The 18274-nt window shown below is 48.3% G+C and overlaps 11 protein-coding genes across 11 annotated transcripts; 4 read left to right on the top strand and 7 right to left on the bottom strand.

Annotated features, from left to right (window-relative positions):
* Nucleotides 1-4: 4 nt before the first annotated feature.
* On the bottom strand, nt 5-1400 carry BDQ94DRAFT_130780 (uncharacterized protein). Its single transcript, XM_026763955.1, has 3 exons — nt 988-1400; nt 757-892; nt 5-701 (listed from the first exon to the last, which is right to left on the bottom strand). Exons 1-3 carry the CDS (start codon nt 1212-1214, stop codon nt 174-176), a joined length of 891 nt encoding a protein of 296 aa, XP_026628677.1. The 5' UTR covers nt 1215-1400; the 3' UTR covers nt 5-173.
* Nucleotides 1401-1833: 433 nt separating this feature from the next.
* On the bottom strand, nt 1834-2477 carry BDQ94DRAFT_130762 (uncharacterized protein). Its single transcript, XM_026763953.1, has one exon. The coding sequence runs from the start codon at nt 2399-2401 to the stop codon at nt 2066-2068; it is 336 nt and encodes a 111-aa protein (XP_026628676.1). The 5' UTR covers nt 2402-2477; the 3' UTR covers nt 1834-2065.
* A 252-nt stretch (nt 2478-2729) lies between these two features.
* BDQ94DRAFT_186393 (bifunctional aminopeptidase/epoxide hydrolase) lies at nt 2730-5470 on the top strand (the record flags this gene model as incomplete). The annotated part of the gene is made up of 9 exons (XM_026775138.1): nt 2730-3191; nt 3257-3341; nt 3444-3666; nt 3725-3842; nt 3888-4007; nt 4070-4195; nt 4318-4563; nt 4622-5112; nt 5166-5470. 9 exons carry the CDS (start codon nt 2730-2732, stop codon nt 5290-5292), a joined length of 1998 nt encoding a protein of 665 aa, XP_026628675.1. The 3' UTR covers nt 5293-5470.
* On the bottom strand, nt 5471-6795 carry BDQ94DRAFT_130722 (uncharacterized protein). Its single transcript, XM_026763952.1, has 3 exons — nt 6577-6795; nt 6175-6511; nt 5471-6090 (listed from the first exon to the last, which is right to left on the bottom strand). Exons 1-3 carry the CDS (start codon nt 6643-6645, stop codon nt 5573-5575), a joined length of 924 nt encoding a protein of 307 aa, XP_026628674.1. The 5' UTR covers nt 6646-6795; the 3' UTR covers nt 5471-5572.
* Nucleotides 6796-7428: 633 nt separating this feature from the next.
* BDQ94DRAFT_168648 (TIP41 family protein) lies at nt 7429-8362 on the bottom strand (the record flags this gene model as incomplete). The annotated part of the gene is made up of 3 exons (XM_026771119.1): nt 7429-7542; nt 7611-8001; nt 8067-8362. 3 exons carry the CDS (start codon nt 8360-8362, stop codon nt 7429-7431), a joined length of 801 nt encoding a protein of 266 aa, XP_026628673.1.
* Nucleotides 8363-8675: 313 nt separating this feature from the next.
* On the top strand, nt 8676-10272 carry BDQ94DRAFT_130690 (aurora family serine/threonine-protein kinase). Its single transcript, XM_026763951.1, has 3 exons — nt 8676-8943; nt 9001-9957; nt 10008-10272. Exons 1-3 carry the CDS (start codon nt 8848-8850, stop codon nt 10146-10148), a joined length of 1194 nt encoding a protein of 397 aa, XP_026628672.1. The 5' UTR covers nt 8676-8847; the 3' UTR covers nt 10149-10272.
* Nucleotides 10007-11310, bottom strand: BDQ94DRAFT_130688 (mitochondrial inner membrane protease ATP23). The gene is made up of 3 exons (XM_026763950.1): nt 11042-11310; nt 10698-10957; nt 10007-10633 (listed from the first exon to the last, which is right to left on the bottom strand). Exons 1-3 carry the CDS (start codon nt 11265-11267, stop codon nt 10406-10408), a joined length of 714 nt encoding a protein of 237 aa, XP_026628671.1. The 5' UTR covers nt 11268-11310; the 3' UTR covers nt 10007-10405.
* A 279-nt stretch (nt 11311-11589) lies between these two features.
* Nucleotides 11590-13092, top strand: BDQ94DRAFT_168645 (glutamate 5-kinase; the record flags this gene model as incomplete). Its single annotated transcript, XM_026771118.1, has 5 exons — nt 11590-11626; nt 11701-11888; nt 11954-12064; nt 12119-12214; nt 12274-13092. The coding sequence occupies 5 exons, from the start codon at nt 11590-11592 to the stop codon at nt 13090-13092; spliced, it is 1251 nt and encodes a 416-aa protein (XP_026628670.1).
* Nucleotides 13093-13612: 520 nt separating this feature from the next.
* Nucleotides 13613-14885, bottom strand: BDQ94DRAFT_130681 (putative beta-1,6-glucan biosynthesis protein (Knh1)). The gene is made up of 4 exons (XM_026763949.1): nt 14529-14885; nt 14362-14462; nt 13858-14266; nt 13613-13764 (listed from the first exon to the last, which is right to left on the bottom strand). Exons 1-4 carry the CDS (start codon nt 14742-14744, stop codon nt 13699-13701), a joined length of 792 nt encoding a protein of 263 aa, XP_026628669.1. The 5' UTR covers nt 14745-14885; the 3' UTR covers nt 13613-13698.
* Nucleotides 14886-15443: 558 nt separating this feature from the next.
* On the top strand, nt 15444-16516 carry BDQ94DRAFT_168643 (signal recognition particle receptor subunit beta; the record flags this gene model as incomplete). The annotated part of the gene is made up of 2 exons (XM_026771117.1): nt 15444-15656; nt 15770-16516. 2 exons carry the CDS (start codon nt 15444-15446, stop codon nt 16514-16516), a joined length of 960 nt encoding a protein of 319 aa, XP_026628668.1.
* A 416-nt stretch (nt 16517-16932) lies between these two features.
* BDQ94DRAFT_168642 (putative short chain dehydrogenase/reductase) lies at nt 16933-17298 on the bottom strand (the record flags this gene model as incomplete). The annotated part of the gene is made up of 1 exon (XM_026771116.1): nt 16933-17298. One exon carries the CDS (start codon nt 17296-17298, stop codon nt 16933-16935), a length of 366 nt encoding a protein of 121 aa, XP_026628667.1.
* Between the last annotated feature and the right edge of the window lie 976 nt (nt 17299-18274).

Here is an 18274-nt window from a genome sequence, read left to right as displayed (position 1 = left end):
GGCAATCCTAGGGGCTCGTTGGCGACAAATTGCGGGTCATTAGGCGAGTTCTCATGTCGTACAGGACGATGTACCTTCTGGCTTTCTGCCTGCAACCAAGCAAAGGGTTGCGGCATTCGTGTTCCCAATTATCCGGTGTACGATTCAATCATATCTTCAAACCATTTCGTTTGCTATAACCCACTCCGAAGTCGTTTCCGTCCGCTTCCTTTCACAGCTGACTCTGACTCTGCCTTGTCCTGAGCACGCTTCTCCTTCTGATCGAGGACAAGACTAAGAACATCGAAGCTGAATTGGGGAACCTCAAGACAGAGTTTTCGGAATTCGTCTTCAGCTTCGTGGCGCAGGATGTGGCTCCTCAGGGCCCAGAACGTAGCCACTGGCTTTCGGATAGTAACATCGTCGACCGGAGTATTCATGTAGACATAGCGAGCATATGCAATCTCGCCATGCGAGGTGCTGTTTATACGATGGATCTTCGAGTGTGCTAGCGTCTTGAGCGCGGGGATCCCCAATTTGTCGGCTAAGGTGTATACTCGCGCATGCTTCAACAATTGTTCCCCACTATCATCTATTCCACCGGATACTGCTTCTTGTTCGGTATGGGATTCAAGCTGGGAGGCGGAATAATCGCGGGTATACTGGAATTGGAGGAAATAACCAAAGGCTTCCACATTCTCCTCGGGAAGCTCAATGCAACGCTATCAGGTATCAGAGCGCGGTCATGCAAGAGAGTAAAATGCATCAATCACTTACAGAGCTCGATTCACCCAAAGCCTTGACCTTTTCTGCAAGGACAGGCGACTCTAAAAGCAGACTTTGATGTGCTGACAAGCTAGTTTTGCCCTCTCCGGTTCCGACAATCAGTTCAACGATAGGTGACTTTAGAAAGCTGGAAGACTGTAAGTTACAGAGTCATGTACAGAAGCAGGGAAAGAAGGCGTGGAAAACAGAAAGTTGTGCTGGAAAAAGGAGACGGGCCCTTACTCTAGAAATTGAAAGCCAGGATTTTTCTTGGGCGGTGCTGGTGCCGTTTCTGGCTCAGCTGCGCCAGCGTCTGGCAGATCGATGTCTTCAGTGGGGTCTGCTTGGCCTTCGTTCACTGCGTCCACATCACGGTCGCTCGTAATTTCTAGAGGGTGCGTGCTTTCGCCTTCTTTTCCAACGTTCGCAGAGCTCTCCGGCGCATCCACGTGAACCTGAGGCGCGTCCATAATTTCGTATGCGAGCTAAGGAATCGGGCAAGGATGCGCGTTGGGATATGAAGTTCCAGCTACCGTGGTTTGACAAAGAAGGAAGGGGTAGGTATATGAGAGGACTAGATACCTGCCGCTAAGCAGCAGAGACACAAATGCCTCAACAAGATGGATAGACGTGAACGAGCGGTTGCAATACTGGGTTCAGGACTATGAAAGGAACCACAACAATGTCAATCTTACTCCCATCACTACTAAGTAGGTAGCCTTACTAGTTTGGTACGTTTGGTACTAGTAGTTCGGATATGGTAAGGCCCAAAAAGCAAGTCAAGCTAGGCCTGAAAGAAAGGGACTCGTGGTAAACATACAGATACAGTAGATAAACACGACGTAGCTAATTCTCCAGCGATTCAGCCCTGAGACATCATTTTCCTCGCAAAAACGGTCGTACGAAATTAGTCTGCCATCATGCTGTAGATAGTAGATACTAGATAGTAGTCTACGCCATGGCTCAAAGGCCCACAATCTATTTAGCGTGCAATTGAGCGAGTTGGCGGATTTGGGTTCCACTTGGAAGTTCTTCTCCGTATGGACTCCGTGTCTGCTCCGTACCTGCATGGTAGGTACTCGTAGAATCAGGCAGCTAGCAGCGACTAAACCCACGCTTGAAAGGCCGCAAAACTCTCCATTCGCCTCAGAATATTGATTGGCACTGCACAGTTCTATCCATTGGATGGTAGTGCAAAGTGATCTCATTTTCAAGCAAAGCAGTGACATGATGGTGCCATACAGTATTGTTTAGTCACACTTGTAGAAGCACTTAACTACGGCTAAATAGTAGTACCTTGCAATGGTTAGCAGTAGCCTTTTCAGTTGCCGAAATAACTAGTTAGATTCTTGAACATGTGGAAGACTTGGTCGTCAAGAACGCCTTCAATTGACAAGACAGGAAGGTCTATCATCGTCAGTACATGATGCGATGTAATTGTATATATATGTGGACATATATGTATCTGTAAACACATTCTAGCACTGAGATCAAGATCAGCTATACCCTGGGTACAACGAAAAGCAGCAAAGGAGCAAATACATTCTGCATCAGTAGCGTCACACACACACACACACACACACACACACACACAAAAGGGAAAATCAACCGTCAAGGGTACGGAAAACAAGAGTAGTAAGTAAGATACACCCAGCATCTAGTATGTGTACAGGCCGAGATGAGAGAGATGGTTACTAGAAAAGAAAGGTGGAGGAAGAGGAGGTATCATCAGGTGCGGGGCAGGGATGTCTTGGAACGTGAATGTAACAGAAATTAAGAGAAAGACGAACTTGGGAAGAGACCCGAGTCTTCCGCCCGCAGAATTCGAATTGATAGGATGGTTCTCCCTAGTCTAGGTAAGCTAAAAATCCCACTTCAATTTGAATAATTTAATAATAGTGTAAAAATAAAAGAAAGGGATAATGAAGAATTTTTACTTTCTCTTACCCATCCAGTCATCCGGACGGTAATATAAAGAGGGGCACATGCAACCTATTCCTTTCACTTTGTTCTGGCGGATTAGCTCCCCACGAGTTCCCTGCTTTACCGGTCTGAAGGCCAACGTCAACTCTTCGATTCAAGTCCGGTGGTCCCTTCGACTACCCCAGATTCACAGACGTAGCATGGCGATTAGCATCCACCCCCCCAGGGATCCCAATACCCTTAGCAACTATAACAACTGGATATGCACCCACATCACTGCCAACTTCGACATCCTTTTTGACCAGAGAAAGCTCGTGGGAAACGTCATTCACAAGCTCAAGTCAACTACCAACGGCGAATCGCAGGAGATCATCTTGGACTCTAACCATGTGGCAATCGGAGACGTCAAAATTGACGGCAGGCCTTCTGAGTGGGAGCTTCTCCCTCCGTTGGAACCTTATGGCTCTGCCTTGAAGATCAAGCTCGATCAGGGAGTAAACTTGAACGAAACCATTGACGTTGAGGTACATATAAAATCGAAATACCAGACACTTTCCTCGTTTTCTGGCCTAACACCGCAGACATTTAGATCTCCGTTCAGACCACTGAAAAGTGTACCGCACTCCAATGGCTGACCCCGGCCCAAACGTCCAACAAGAAGCATCCATACATGTGTAAGCGAGTACAATCTTTCTCCCGCCCAGTTTCTGTGAGAACTCTCTCAGACCAGGTTTAAAATCAATCAATTTGGAGCTGCTCACAAGAGTCATATCTAGTCTCTCAGTGCCAGGCGATCCATGCACGATCCATATTTCCTTGCCAGGATACGCCTGATGTTAAGAGTACCATCGATTTCAACATCTCGTCCCCCCTTCCTGTGATTGCTAGTGGCTTGCCTGTCCGGGATGCTCTGGGTGCGTCGAAATCGGAGGGCAAATCTTTGTACCAGTTTCATCAACGCGTCCCAATCCCGAGCTATCTCTTCGCTCTAGCCAGCGGGTAAGCCTGTTGTCTATCCGTGAATCCCAATCAACTCCATTTGGCTCACGAATGACAGTGACATTTCAGAAGCTGCAATCGGACCCCGCAGTGTTGTGGCCACCAGCCCGGACAAGGTCCAGGAATGCCAGTGGGAGCTCGAAGCAGATACGGAGAAGTTTATCGGCGCAATTGAGGTTTGTGAGCCGCTCAGTGCAATGGAACATCTCTGACCAAGGCAGAAAATTGTATACCCTTACGCCTGGGGCGAGTATAATGTTCTGATTCTCCCACCAAGCTTCCCTTACGGAGGAATGGAAAATCCCATCTTCACGTTCGCCACTCCCAGTATTATTTCTAAGGTGCGAATCAGAAGCTATCTTGTGCAATAAGTTGTTGCTTAATACTTAACTTGACGGATTAGGACCGAGAAAATATTGATGTCATTGCCCACGAACTCGCGCACAGCTGGAGCGGCAACCTCGTGACCAATGCATCATGGGAACATTTCTGGCTGAATGAAGGCTGGACCACCTATTTAGAGAGGCGGGTAAGCTTGTTTTTCCTGGGCCCCCTCCCCTCGGCTGAGGCAGCATAATCCTTTTTCGCTGACAACGCTCTAGATCCTAGCTGCCGTGTGAGTGTAGCATCTTGTCTTGTCGCTGCAACCAGTTACTAATCGGAACTAGACATGGGGAAGCATATCGGCATTTCTCCGCCATTATAGGTTGGAAAGCACTCACTGATTCCGTGGAGCATTTTGGGCATGACCACGAGTTCACTAAATTGATTACGGACCTCAAGGGCAAGGACCCGGATGATGCGTTTTCTAGTATCCCTTACGAGAAAGGATTCAACTTCTTGTTCCACCTGGAAACACTTGTAGGAAAACAGAAGTTTGACCGTTTTATCCCTCACGTGAGTTACCTAGGCTCACAAGCAAACCGTATCTACTGACTCAAATTCGTTCCATCAGTACTTTACTGTGTTCAAGGGAAAGTCACTAGACTCCTACGAATTCAAAGCGACTCTCCTGGATTTCTTTGGCACTGACGCGGAAGCGTCTAAGCTGTTGAATGATCTCGACTGGGATACATGGTTCTATGCCCCTGGGTTACCTCCGAAGCCTCAGTTCGATACATCACTTGTTGACGTTGTTTACGAACTTGCCCAAAAATGGAAGTCACTTTCTGAAACTTCCTCCTTCAAGCCGCAGCTAAGCGATATCGAGAGCTTGTCTGCAAATCAGATCGTCGTTTTCTTGGAACAGATGCTTCTTCTTGAGCGGCCACTTACTCCCGAACTGTCGAAGCTCATGGGCGAAGTTTATGGACTTTCCAAGAGCGAGAACATAGAGGTCGCCAACCTGTATTTCCAACTGGGCCTGAAAGCTGGTGATGAGAATGTTGTCGACCCGGCGACCGAACTACTGGGCAGAATTGGTAGAATGAAGTTTGTGAGGCCACTGTAAGCTATCTTGCAACCGAAAAGACAATTTATGGCGCTGACCAAGCAATCAGGTTCCGGAGCTTGCAGAGAGTCAACCGTGAGGTTGCAGTCGCAACTTTTGAGAAGTACAAGGACTTCTACCATCCGATATGTCGAGCAATGGTTGAGAAGGACCTTTTTGGGAAGAGGGACGTATAGCAAAATCGACAAAACTCATGAGCTTCTTGACTGATTCACATAATGGGTAAGGCCGTTGATAAAAATGACCTGCCATTTCATATCTAAAATGATTTTCCGACAACGTCAACTACGCTCATTAGCCATGGCAGTGATAGCAAAGTATGCAAGTATTCCCACACAAAGACTTAAGTGATGCAAGGTCAAGCCCAATATGTTACATTATAAAAGGTAGACATGATGGTTATTCGTACAAAGAGCGAACAAAAGAGCGCCGATGGCTAGTTCCAAACCCACATTGTCACCGCTTGCTATCGACCATCTTTTGATCGACATCGGAATAAGAGAAAATACCCGGCTTCCCGTTCCTTTGCCGGTCCAATTGGAAGACCAAATCCGCTTCATGCACCTGAGAGAGTTCGGAGAGCACTCGCCGCATATACGCGACGACCTGAGCTATCTTCGACCAATCCAAGTCCTTACCGTCTGGTGCAGTATGGCTCGCCTTCCAGAGGTTTCTCCAAACGGCAGCTCCCAGCACTGCATCTCCTTTGATTAGACCTTCGTCGTAGGCTGCCAAAACACCGCGCCACTGGATAAAAAGATCCTTGAGAAACTTATTGCGTATACCGCGGCTCGTCAATCCGTGAAGCACATCCATGCGATGTTCGGCACTATGTGAGAAGTGATCGATTAAGTGCCGTGAGTAGGTTTGAAGGCTGTCATGCGACGGCAACGCGCGCAACCGGACCGTCAATAGGTACATGTGCAGGAACGTAACCTGCGACCATGTTGAGAAAGTAGGAACGAGGCCCAATTCTATTTAATTGAGCTCTTTAGCCGCGCACCCCTAGGTACCACGCGCCTCCATCTACGAAATGAAGACACTTAGAGTAAACTCACCTTCATACCACCATCCTTCACCTACTCCCAAGTCTTCCCCGGCACTTGTCTTGGGCACCTGAGCCCCCTTCTGAGACAACTGAGGTATCTTGTAGTCTGCTTGTTTGGAGCAGGCTTCGAGTAGTTTTTGCGTCATTCCGTAAGCAACGTAGGTTTCTGCTGCAGTACCCGGGCGCGGCCCGATCGCACGAGCTAGCTGGGAAGAATTCCGGCGACTTTGCGAAGGAAGAACGAAGCATGAGGCTAGCGGCTGTTGCTGATGGCTAATGTGGCGGTGAGACACCGAGGGCTTCAAGCCGTGAATTGATGGAAGGTGTGTCTTGTTATACGTTTGTACCTAATATGATTGCCTTGTCAGACGGAACGTTATCCATTTGTTTTCTCTGCCAGATGAGGCCGTACCTGGGGCCGCGGGCATTGAAAATTGTAGAGCCCCCGAAGGGACAGAGTCTTCGAGCCTGCGGAAGGCATTGCTGGATGTCTGTATATCACCACCACCTGATTGCTTCTGGTCGGTGTTTATGCTCGCTTGGACCGAATGAAACCTTGTTGCATGAGATTGTAGATGGGGGTCTTGAGTACAATTCGAAAACTTGAGACTACTCCATACTCAGGATAAATCTAGAAGCCTGCGGGACCAACCATGTTTGCATTGTTTGCCGCCAAGCGATCCGCGGTTCATCTACCAGGTACGTCACGACTTAACCTTACCATATTAAGTGGACTGTGACAAGCATAAGCCCCTAGAAAGATTAAGTAGAAATGAAATTAACAACAATGAGCAGGACCACTGAGAGGCTCCAGAGGGATAGTAAAAAATCATTCTGCCTATATTACCTACCCCATTACTATGACACCCCTTCGTAAACTAAGCTATGGTATGTGAGGACTACCATGATAGTATCGTCACATATCATTTGAACGTGATTCCTCAGGGCTTTAATGAATACCATCCTCTAATGACCTTGCCTCACTGAGTAAAGATAATCGCAGCCAGGCCACCGGGCGTGGCGTTGCCTCGACCGCGCTCTTCATTTATCCGGAATACTGCGGGCATGAGTTGACCTAAGTAGCACTGGAGCGACTCCAAGCACTGAAGGCAGTAGACTATGCCTATCTATGTGGCGAGATAGAGCGGCCATTCCTATATCGGTTGCACTTCTTACAACCAGCTGGAGCCGCGACTGTGAATGGGCCTCATTTTGTGGTAGATGGGGGTAGACTGCGGTAGTGAGTATCCATCGTATTGGTGCTTCATTCATTGAGAGACACCCTCTCTAAGCGCTTTTCGACGAGCGGAAGAATTTCCGAAAGCCTATTAGGGTCTCTCATGACCGCTGGCACATCGTCTCTGGTCGTTGCTAAGGTCTGAAAACTAGTTAGCACTTTGGCCACTCAGATCTAGTACCCGAAATCAAGGTATGCGACAAGCTTACCCGTCTTACTGCTTCATAGTCACATTCTCTAGATTGATATTCTCTGATGATCTCCCTTTCCTCGAAGTCAACGTAGACTCTCGTGTCCCGAAGCCGGAACAGAACGTTGTCTAGTCGCATGAAGAACCTCGTAAGGAGAAGCAGCCTAGATGGCATGACTCGGATCTTGCATGATAACATAGTAATGCCGTTATCAGCAAGTTCATCCTCATAAAGGATGACGTCGTCATAAAACAAGATAGGGTCCGGCCGCTTCAACAGTTCGATAGGGATAGGCTTCGTTGTTGCTACGAAGGGCCGACTCCCAGGTTTCACTGTGCCCATGTAGTCCGTAGTGTAAGACCAATCGAAGGGTTTAACAATTTCTTTGATTCCTTCGTGAGTCTTCTCCCTAACAACCAGTCAGTCACAAACATGTGCAAGTGACCCGTGAGGTAAGCAAAGATGGTGGAGTACCTGCTCTTCTGCCACTCTCTCGAGTATGCGACTTTGAGCATCGATGTACCGGTTTTGTCCACACGGTCCAAGGCGTCAAACGCGTTGAAAGCTATTCCCCAAGAACTTTGTTCATGTTCAATCGCAACGAAATTGTCACCAAAGATCATTTCTGGTGGGGTTATTCCTAATTCTTTCGTCATTTCCTCGATTGGATCCGCCTTGAGTATTGGTAACTTCTGAGTGCTGATCTTGAATCCTTTGACCGTCACGGAATTGGGCTTCTGAAAGCTGGGCGAAGTTGCGGTACTCGCCATATTTGCTGACGCCGCGTTGCTACGTGAAGTCATGCTATGCTATATTGAGTGGGTGGCAAGTGACGGTGATAAATTATACACAGGCAGGAGAAGGAATAGGAGAATATGAAAGGTGTCGGAGAAGAGAGAATAATCCTTTTGATTCACAGATATGCATCATCGGCGTCCCCCATGGCCAGCCGATAGATCATACCCCGCGGTGTCGGAGAAAGAGGCGGTCCGATCTGTTGCTGGGGTGATGTGTATGGAAACCAAACCGGATAAACATCCGAGCGTCGCTAGAGGACTGCCAGTTCTCCTCAACCTTATTTATCTACTCACTCGTTCTCCATTATTCTCTTCCAGCTCATCATCTAGACCAATATTCTCTCTATAGACTCTCTAGGGCTTGACTATGACTTTGTAAGGCACGATAGTCCTGATAATCGCCTGCAACCTCGTTTAGCTTTCTCCGTCGCCAATCACTGTCGATTACATTTTTCTCCATGGCCTCCAAGACATTGGAAGCGCGCCTTGAGCGCCTTTCCGTCAAAGACGAAAATGACAGCGGACACAATGGCGGTAGCTACCCGAAACCTAAGGTATGAGTCCTGGAGTATGCCTTGTATAGCACATGGCCTGTTAATGCCGTACATCAGAGCTCCCTATCAACAGCTATGTCCCTTTCGGGCCTTGGAGCTGCAGGGCAATATAGCGGCTCCAATCGATCCAACCTGCTGAAGCTAGCCCTACAAAATACCAATGACAACAAAGTCAATGCCATGAACGTTGCTCAGTCCCCTACAAAGGGCTCCCAGAACACCTTACCGAGTCGCAACCTAGATGAGAATGGAGAGCAACGACACCCTAACCCGCTATATGATCAACCGGCACCAAAGAAGCTGCACCTTGGAATGTTTGAAATTGGAAAGCCTTTGGGAAAAGGGAAGTTTGGTAGGGTGTACCTGGCCAAAGAGCGGTCTTCTGGTTTTGTATGTGCGCTCAAAGTCCTACACAAATCTGAGCTGCAGCAGGGTGGAGTGCAGAAGCAAGTCCGCCGGGAAATCGAGATTCAGAGCAATCTTCGTCATCCGAATGTTCTAAGGCTCTACGGACACTTCCATGACAGCAAGCGGATCTTTTTGATTCTCGAATTTGCCGGCCGGGGGGAGTTATATAAACACCTTCGCAAGGAACATCGATTCCCTGAATGGAAAGCTGCCCAGTACATCGCCCAAATGGCTGCTGCCTTGAAATACCTTCACAAGAAGCATGTCATGCATCGTGATATCAAACCCGAGAATATCCTAGTCGGCATCCACGGGGAAATCAAGATCAGTGACTTTGGATGGAGTGTACATGCACCCAACAACCGGAGGCAAACAATGTGTGGAACATTGGACTACCTTCCTCCCGAGATGCTCAAGCCGGGTTCACAGGATAATTACTACAATGAAAAAGTCGATCTGTGGAGCTTGGGTGTTTTGACCTACGAATTTCTTGTTGGAGAAGCTCCCTTTGAGGACACCCCTGTTATGACACAGAGGCGGATTGCAAGAGCGGATATGTCGGTTCCCTCATTTGTGAGCCCTGAGGCGAGAGATCTTATCAAACGGGTATGTGAGGCCCAGCCGCCCCTGATGGAGTATCTGCTAATGCTTTCTAGCTTCTTGTTCTGGATCCTGAGAAGCGAATCTCTCTTGATGAAATCCAGAGGCATCCCTGGATTCTTAAACACTGTGTTAAGGATGAGCGAACCATGAAGCGCAGTTCTGGTTCTGCTTCGTCAAAGGATGCCAAACAATAATGTAATACTCATGCATTCATGGCGCTTTGGTGTTGAGACGTGTGGTCTTTCCCTGCCACTCCAACCAGTGGCCTTTTTCCGATTTATTTCGTGTGGAATGCGTTGAGCATGCTGGAGTTTTACGATTATCTGCTTTCTGCGGCGTCCGGTTCCCTGGGTCTATTATTTATTGGTATATCTTTGCAGGTGGCGTATCAAATAATATATACACACGAGTGCCCTCTATTGCAGGACTGCAACGCTCAAAAATGGTAGTATCATCGGTATATCTCGTCGAAGGGGCGGGTGTCCCTAAAACAGCTGTCCCATACTTCGTTTACAACCTTCTCTGCATGGGCTTCATCCTTGCATCCTGGCCTTGCTCGTACAGACAAGATAGCCCTTCTTCTAACACACTCTTGATGCTGTTGTGTAAACTTCCACTGACCCCTCCGGAAGAACTCGCGCGCCCACCGACATTCCCCACTAAGGGAGCTGGCTCGAATCTATATTTTGTGTCAGCCGATGGATCTCAAATTCAGGTGGTCATCATCCCGGGAGAGTAATTACCTCGGTACAAGCTGCGTGCCGCAAATTGTTCATCCAGTCAACCTTGAATCTCAGGTGATCGTAGGCGTGGACCATCTCATGAGCCATTGTGTCCTCCAGATGTCCCTGGTCCTTCATCTCATTCGCGCAAATTAAGATACCATAGTCAGGGTCGAAGCCTCCAGCTTTTCGATTGGTACATCGGCGGCAATAAATATTATGGCTATGGAGGTCTCCCCCAAGCTGTCGAATACTGTCACTCATGAACCGAATTATGGGACCTTGTGATTTCTTGCATTAGCTGTGATCCTGAGTGAGTGACAAAGCCCTGCGCATCCGCGAACAGCAAAGGGGAAATGACTCACTGAACTGTAAGAGATAATCACGCTGATCCTCGCAACGTTTACAATCGGCGACCTCATTCCGAATGTCCCGGGCAACACGAAACTGTTCTTTCCCTTCATCAGTCATTCGCCCTGCTAGGATGGAGAAGATATTGCGCCATTGCGTCCAAGTGTCGTCGCCAGGTATGTAACCTGTATCCTGATTGCCGGGTTGCGAGCCGTTATTGGAAGACTCGGAAGTCGACATTTCGCCCAAAGTTTCAAGGATGAGAAAGCCAGCGCAGTGAACTGGATACGGAAGAAGCGCTGCGGAAAGATCGTCCAGGCCGATTCCGCCCTCAGCTCTCCGCATTGGCGGTGAAGGGCGTACCTGGCAAAAAATAGAAATTCCCCGGAAAATCACACACGGCAAATGGGCATGCCCGATCATGCTACAAAGACTAGCGCAATCTGTCTGACATCGTCGTGTCTGGGAGGGAGGTCGGATCCCGCCGTTTACCAGTGTCGCCGTCAGATGGGTGACTGTTAGAAATATTCGTCTAACTAATCAACTCCAACTTCACTTTACAATGGCTTCAAAACGTCTCACGATCGTCATCAAATTAGGTGCGGGGTATCCTACTACAAGCCTGCGCATTTACTGTTACAGAAACGCTAACGTTCATTCGTGGTACAAACAGGGACGAGCTCCATCGTGGATGAGAACACCCATGAGCCTATACTGTCTATATTAACCTTAATTGTGGAGACCGCCGCAAAACTTCATCGCGACGGACATAATGTTGTGCTCGTTTCGTCCGGTGCTGTCGGCGTTGGTTTACGGAGAATGGATATCGACGAGAGGCCGAAACACTTGCCCCGTATACAGGTAATAACACACACACATAATACTACGGATTGCCTGATCTCCAGAAGCTGATATATGAACTCCAGGCCTTGGCCGCGGTTGGGCAATGTAGACTGATGAGTCTTTGGGACGGTCTTTTCTCGCATCTCCGTCTCCCGGTCGCACAGATCTTGTTGACCAGAAATGACATTGCGGATGTAAGCATTCATTCTGGTTCCTGAAGTTGCATCTAACATCTGATGCCGGTATAGAGGACACAATATCTCAATGCCCAAAATACCTTCGCACAGTTATTCGACATGGGTGTGATCCCCATAGTCAATGAGAACGACACTCTCGCTGTCTCGGTATGCTTCGGCTAGTTAAGATATGAAAGAAAAAGGGGGGAAAAGCTTACTCTTACAAGGAAATCAAATTCGGTGACAATGACACACTGTCGGCAATAACAGCAGCTATGGTCAAAGCCGATTACCTCTTCTTAATGACGGATGTCGACTGTCTATACACAGCTAACCCACGCCACAACCCAGATGCGAAGCCTATCGAGGTTGTCACGGATATTTCGTCTTTGGAGGCCGATGTCTCGTCTGCCGGATCTTCTTTAGGGACAGGAGGCATGAGTACCAAGATTGTCGCTGCTAAATTGGGGACCAGTGCGGGCGTGACCACAATCATTACCAAAAGCTCTAAACCGGGTAATGTCCATGAAATTGTCAGATACCTTCAGCAAACGGAGCAACTTGGCCTGGAGTCTGGAGATTCTACGAGCTCGTTAGAATTGCGCACACCGCCCCCACTACACACTCGATTCATTCCTTCGCAAACCCCAATTCAGTCCCGATCTTTCTGGCTCCTTCATGGCCTGAAACCAAGAGGTACACTATATATCGATCATGGTGCTTATAGTGCTCTCCAGAAAAAGGCTGGCTTGCTCCCGGCAGGCGTTGTGGGGGTGGAAGGTCATTTCGGCCAACAGGAAGCAGTGCGCTTGGTTGTGGTTGAGAAGATCTCGCCAGACGCCCTGAATGGGGAGTTCCTACACCATGGCCAGGAGCCGAAGGAAGTTGGGCGTGCCCTAGTCAATTACGGCAGCAGTGAAATCGTCCGCATCAAGGGCCAGAGAAGCACACATATTCAATCACTACTCGGTTATGCAGATAGTGAATATGTGGCTCTTCGAGAGAACATCTCTTTCACACAGAGTAACGACAGTCCACGTCATTGAAACGCAAATGCTTCTAACCCCTCGGCTATGTTGAGAAGGAACGATCAAGGCGCGTTCCAAATGGAGGATTAAAGATTGAAGGTGCGCTTTCGACATATTGGTTCTCTAAGTCAGTGATGCCCGAGTCCCAAATCAAGCATTGCTTCCTCCCCCAGTCACTGAACTACTAGCTATTCCGCCGCTAATTGGCGGAAGAGGGATACGAAAGTTCGATGAGTAACAGACAATTATATTATCACAAGTGCTTATCAAAGGAAGTAGAGGCTAGTCATGGATTAGATTAGAGCTTCACTCATTGTCCAAAAATCGAAACATAGATCACATTTAGTACATATATCAAAATTATTACCTGTAGTAGGCTTGCTGATTAAGATAAACTCCAAGAGGCCAGCATTGTCCAGTATAATAGTAATCACATTGATGCAAACAAACATAGTTGGGAAATGCCTGGCGTTAGGTGCAATATATATTCTCGAGCTCCGTTCTAGCTCGGGAACGCCCCATACAGGCTATCATGAAAGCATGCTAAGTAGGGAGGAAGCCTTGTAACGATCAGGCAATAGGCCATGCACGTCTAGACCTTACAGCTCAGAATTGTCAAACGCCTCAATCTTTCCATCTTTCCAAAAACCGTTTCATTTTTGTGTCTCCGGCATGCGGTGCTGGAGATGCCTGTGAAATGGAGTGCCATTAGCCCAGATTCGCAAGCTTTGAGAAGAGAAGAACAGAATCAATCGTGACAAAACCCAGCCACGCTATACTTACTGTATTCTCAATGCTAATAACGGAGTATGTTTCTGAGGCGGACAGTGTCATCTGAACAGTAGCCTGAGGTAGATATGTTGTAGCAACGGAATACGCGCTCGTTGGATATTGGGGGGTTGGTGTTCCCACCGGAATCGTACTTCCAGGCTTCTTAGCCATGGGTGCGTATCTTGTAGGTCCAGTCTGCAACTGATAGGGAATCGTAAAGGGTCCAGCCACCTGCCTCTTCCGTAATTCTTCGTGACTTTCATCCATATGGGCCGGGGGAAAGGAGTCTGTAGGGTACATAGCGGAAGGAATTCCATTGATAACCGTCGGGGAGAATGATCCGGTCATGTTCGTGAGGGTGAAGCGATCCGAGTAGTTGACAACAGAGGCATCAGGACCAGAAGCGGCAATCCTAAGGAAGCTGCACGAGGTGCAATTGTCAGCAGTGAAAGGGACGTTACAGCTGAGATCGAAACCTGCTGTCGCGTTTCATGGGAGCTATGGAAGAAGCCTTACTATGCGTTTGCATCATTGCCGTTAACCTCGGAATCAATCTTAAACGTAACTGAGTTGCCCTTGGCAAAAAGCGCGTTTTTCGCGAGGAGAGCTATGTCCTCCTGTATCAAAGACGTGGGTATTAGTAGAGTTTGCTTAAGGGGCGAGAATATTGACAGAGCACGCACATGGGATCCCACTGTGTCTCCGCCTGCACAAAGATAGAGGTCATACTGTACGAGTGAAGCAAGCCGGGGTAATGTGCCGGAATCCCTCCAGTGAGCAGTAAACTCATCCCCAGCTCTGATGACTGTGCCGGCTGCTGGGTCGATGAATTCGATATCCGCAAGAGCAGCTGAGAGAAGTGACAGCACTAAGTATACTGTACGCGCGAGTCTCATCATGGGAAGATGGGAAGATGGGAAGAGAGAAAGAGATAGAAGAAGGGGGAAAATTGGAATTTCAATGCTACCGAAAACAAGCGTTAAGTAGTATTTGACGGAGAAAGAAGATGGCCAAAGATGTCTGTTGACACACTCCCGTCACCCCCTGCAATCAACGGCATGCTGGGACGCCTGCTGTGCTACCGAAGTATATACCTGTATTTCCTCATCGGGAACTACAACGCACGGGCCACAAGCCAGGCACGAAGGCATCCAGGCACACAAGCACATGACATGTAAGGCATATACAGGCATCAAGGCAAGCACAAGCTCGGCCAGAATCCCGCTCCGAAGGTGGCATGATCCATCTGGCCCACCCGGAGGTTTCGTCGTCACCGCTGCAATCTCCAGCAACCAACAAGCAACAACTTGGATGTCAGCCCGCTTCCGGACAGGATTACAGCCCGCAGACTTGGTCTACTAATTGGCTGCGTCAGGACTGTTCTTCTAACCAGACTGGGAGAAGACGAGGGACAAGAAGTTCTGCGCTCGCGGATTGGTAGCTTCTTGGATACATACTGCGGAACCTGGGCTCGACCTGTTCATGCCCTACACAATCCCTCTTCACTACTCCCCGGATAACTGAAAAACCCTTCGTATCAATCCTGTTTATAGATTGATAAATTCACCCACCATACTTCAGGTGAGCATCTGTGAAAGATGCAATCTCACGGGAATTGGAAGACCCTTGAGGGAATAGCTACCAGTCTGCTTGATGGCAGTCCCATTGCCATTGCGGTCACAGTTTTCATTGCATTCGGGCTACCTATTCTGCTGCACTTGATCTTCTACCGGACCGTCGCTTCTCCACCCTCCAGCAATTTCCTACTCCTTGGTCCCAGTGGGGCTGGCAAGACCGCTCTCTTAAGCCTGGTATGTTCAATCTGACATGGCCTCAATGCACATCACACAATCTTATCTAGCCTTGCTCTGTGCATTCCCCCAAAGTGTAGCCTGTGCTAACAATCACTTTCCGTCTACAATAGCTCGAGACTAAATCGTCACGTGTTCCTCCCAAAGAGTCTCGGCTCACACATACTTCGCAAACGTCAACTGTAGCTACCATCAGCCTTCCCGCCTCCATCCAGACTGCTTCGAACCGCTACCGCTCTGTCAATGACACCTCCCTGAAGGATATTTCCAAGAACCCCGTCAAGTACCGCTTATGGGATACTCCAGGCCATGGAAAACTGCGGGGATCTCAGGGACTTGCGACATTGCTATCGATGTCAACATCCAAGGATGTAAAGTCCAAGTTGCGTGGAATCCTATTTATGGTCGACACGGCTGCTCTTGTGGAGGCTGAAACATTGCGAGATACAGCTTCGTATCTGTATGATGTGCTTTTAGCCCTCCAGAACCGGGCTCTTAAGAAGGGCAAGAATTCCGCGAAAGCAGCCTCGGAGATCCCCGTTCTCGTGGTGGCCAACAAGCAAGACCTTTTCACAGCCTTACCTCCAGGTTCCGTGCGTGAAAAGCTGGAGGCGGAGATTGACAGAATAAGGAAGTCCAAGAGCAAAGGTCTCATGGATGCTAGCGCTGACGCTGGAATTGATGAGGGCGAAGACGATATTCTGGGAAGTACTGACACTCGGATTAAGTTCACCTTCAGAGGCCTAGAAGATGAAATTGGGCTGACTGTTGACATTGTCGGCGGCGCAGTCAAGAGTGATGAGGGCAACCTCGGGGCCGGCGTCAGAAAGTGGGAGGAATGGATCGGTCAATGCCTCTGAACCGAATATTTATGTATGACTTGGGCCATTGACAGTGCTACTGGCCCCAGAGATGGGATGAAACGATACAAGACATTTGTTAAAAATACAAACTCATACATACAATCCAGACAGTCCATACAAGCCCTATGCGCCGGCACGATCATCACGAGCAGAAACCGGGAACCTTGGGATCATGATATACCTGAACTTTAGCCAAAAATATGCAATAACCTGCAAATTTTGACGGATACTTCTCGGAGGAGCTGCCGTCAGGACTCTTCTTGCCCATGGCGGCCTAGATGCTCCATCACCTTGGTATCTATCCAATCCCGTTACGCAAGCAGGATTCTGAGGAGAAGAGTAAGGGACAGAGAGGGTGAAATGTAAGGATATGGACCCAAAGGTCGCAGGCGAGAACCAGGTCATTTCCAATGTCAGTCGTCCGCGTCTGGCTTGGCAGTAGGAATGTAGTATTGGCCGCTAATACCATCGAGACGAATCCGATCGCTTGTAGCCAGATAGATGGCAGTGGCGGCGCTGTCTTGGGTACTTTGCCCGATGATTGAAAAGATGTAAGGGGACATTGCACCGAGAGTAAGTTCTACATACTCGTCCCAGGCCTTCCACTGCTCTGTGGCGATGTTCCCAGAAAAGAAAGCATTGACGTAGATGTTTCCAGCTTCGGAGCCTTTTTGCTCGACTCGACGAGTGAGTTCTCTCGTGGAGAGAATGTTTCCCAACTTGGAACGACAATAACCCCAGAAGCCATCAATATACGGATGCAGAGGCATCACACGCATAGGCGTGGTAAGCTGATTCAAATCCAGGGTATGGCATGCCGAGTGCAGCGAGGAACTAGTGACAACAATCCGGGCTTCTCTAGATTTACTGTACGTTTATAAGAGTGGTAAGAGCAGGGTGACCAGTTCCTGGGGGCCAATGCAATTTGCCGCAAAGACCATTTTCACCTGAGGTGATTGTTCGTTCTTGGTTGTGACACCGAGGCCTATAGAATTTGTTCTTAATCAATCATATGCCGCTAGTAGTATGCTGGTGAAGGGAAGGGTGGTCGTATATAGGAAGGTGTCATACCGCCCTTGCAAACGAGGATATCTAGTCTATTTGTTATACTTGCGGCCTGGTCGGTTGCTTCCTTCACGGCAAAAATATCGCCCAAACCGCATTGAATGAAAGTGACTCTTGTTGTCCTTGCCTAGGTTGATATGACGACGTTGCCATTCTTCTTTGGCTGCTAGGAACTTGTCGCTGTTTCGACCGAGGACCAAAACCCTATCTATATTATGAATAAGAAGCTGGGCGGTAATCTCTAGATAGACATCATTCAGTCTGACATCCTGCTTCAGGACTCGGCGTGGAAGGAGAGTTGCGATGTTCGTATCACAAAGTCGCTGCGATAACTAGGGCAGAGAAGAATTGTTTAACTCTTCCTATGCCTCCTTGACCACCCTGTTGACTGCCATGTTAGCAATAAACTCCTGGAAAACCGTGATATTTTGATTTCTCGGTTATACTGCATATTTTCTTGAATATTTCGGTAACGAAATAGTAGACTTACTGTTACCAAAGCCACTTTCCCATCCAGCGGTGGTGTGTCCTCTTAAGGAGAATTCTCTATAACTAGGTGAATATGCCTGTCATTATAGATGTCAAGTGATATCTGAAGCAAGAGAATATATACAGGTAAGAGGGATTTCTATCGTTGATAATCTTTTGGGGGCACAGTTCGAATGCATTGCTATTTCAATATAGTTACAA

Source organism: Aspergillus welwitschiae, assembly GCF_003344945.1.
Source record: "Aspergillus welwitschiae strain CBS 139.54b unplaced genomic scaffold BDQ94scaffold_9, whole genome shotgun sequence".
Classification (NCBI taxonomy): domain Eukaryota; kingdom Fungi; phylum Ascomycota; class Eurotiomycetes; order Eurotiales; family Aspergillaceae; genus Aspergillus; species Aspergillus welwitschiae.
Note: the sequence above shows the minus strand (reverse complement) of the source record. Positions and strands in the feature narration are given on the sequence as shown.

Excerpts from the sequence above, each read along its gene's own strand:
- BDQ94DRAFT_130690 (XM_026763951.1), top strand. The coding sequence starts at position 8,848 with ATGGCCTCCAAGACATTGGAAGCGCGCCTTGAGCGCCTTTCCGTCAAA. Across the intron at positions 8,944-9,000 it reads GTAGCTACCCGAAACCTAAG|AGCTCCCTATCAACAGCTAT; the intron begins GTATGAGTCCTG and ends GCCGTACATCAG. Across the intron at positions 9,958-10,007 it reads CGAGAGATCTTATCAAACGG|CTTCTTGTTCTGGATCCTGA; the intron begins GTATGTGAGGCC and ends AATGCTTTCTAG.
- BDQ94DRAFT_130681 (XM_026763949.1), bottom strand. The coding sequence starts at position 14,744 with ATGATGAGACTCGCGCGTACAGTATACTTAGTGCTGTCACTTCTCTCA. Across the intron at positions 14,463-14,528 it reads GAGACACAGTGGGATCCCAT|GAGGACATAGCTCTCCTCGC; the intron begins GTGCGTGCTCTG and ends TCTTTGATACAG. Across the intron at positions 13,765-13,857 it reads TTATTAGCATTGAGAATACA|GCATCTCCAGCACCGCATGC; the intron begins GTAAGTATAGCG and ends TCCATTTCACAG.
- BDQ94DRAFT_130780 (XM_026763955.1), bottom strand. The coding sequence starts at position 1,214 with ATGGACGCGCCTCAGGTTCACGTGGATGCGCCGGAGAGCTCTGCGAAC. Across the intron at positions 893-987 it reads CCTGGCTTTCAATTTCTAGA|CTTTCTAAAGTCACCTATCG; the intron begins GTAAGGGCCCGT and ends ACAGTCTTCCAG. Across the intron at positions 702-756 it reads CTTTGGGTGAATCGAGCTCT|CGTTGCATTGAGCTTCCCGA; the intron begins GTAAGTGATTGA and ends GATACCTGATAG.
- BDQ94DRAFT_130762 (XM_026763953.1), bottom strand. The coding sequence starts at position 2,401 with ATGCTGGGTGTATCTTACTTACTACTCTTGTTTTCCGTACCCTTGACG.
- BDQ94DRAFT_130688 (XM_026763950.1), bottom strand. The coding sequence starts at position 11,267 with ATGTCGACTTCCGAGTCTTCCAATAACGGCTCGCAACCCGGCAATCAG. Across the intron at positions 10,958-11,041 it reads TGATTATCTCTTACAGTTCA|GTCCCATAATTCGGTTCATG; the intron begins GTGAGTCATTTC and ends AGAAATCACAAG. Across the intron at positions 10,634-10,697 it reads GGCACGCAGCTTGTACCGAG|ATTCGAGCCAGCTCCCTTAG; the intron begins GTAATTACTCTC and ends CACAAAATATAG.
- BDQ94DRAFT_130722 (XM_026763952.1), bottom strand. The coding sequence starts at position 6,645 with ATGCCTTCCGCAGGCTCGAAGACTCTGTCCCTTCGGGGGCTCTACAAT. Across the intron at positions 6,512-6,576 it reads TTCAATGCCCGCGGCCCCAG|GTACAAACGTATAACAAGAC; the intron begins GTACGGCCTCAT and ends CAATCATATTAG. Across the intron at positions 6,091-6,174 it reads TGAAGGATGGTGGTATGAAG|AATTGGGCCTCGTTCCTACT; the intron begins GTGAGTTTACTC and ends TCAATTAAATAG.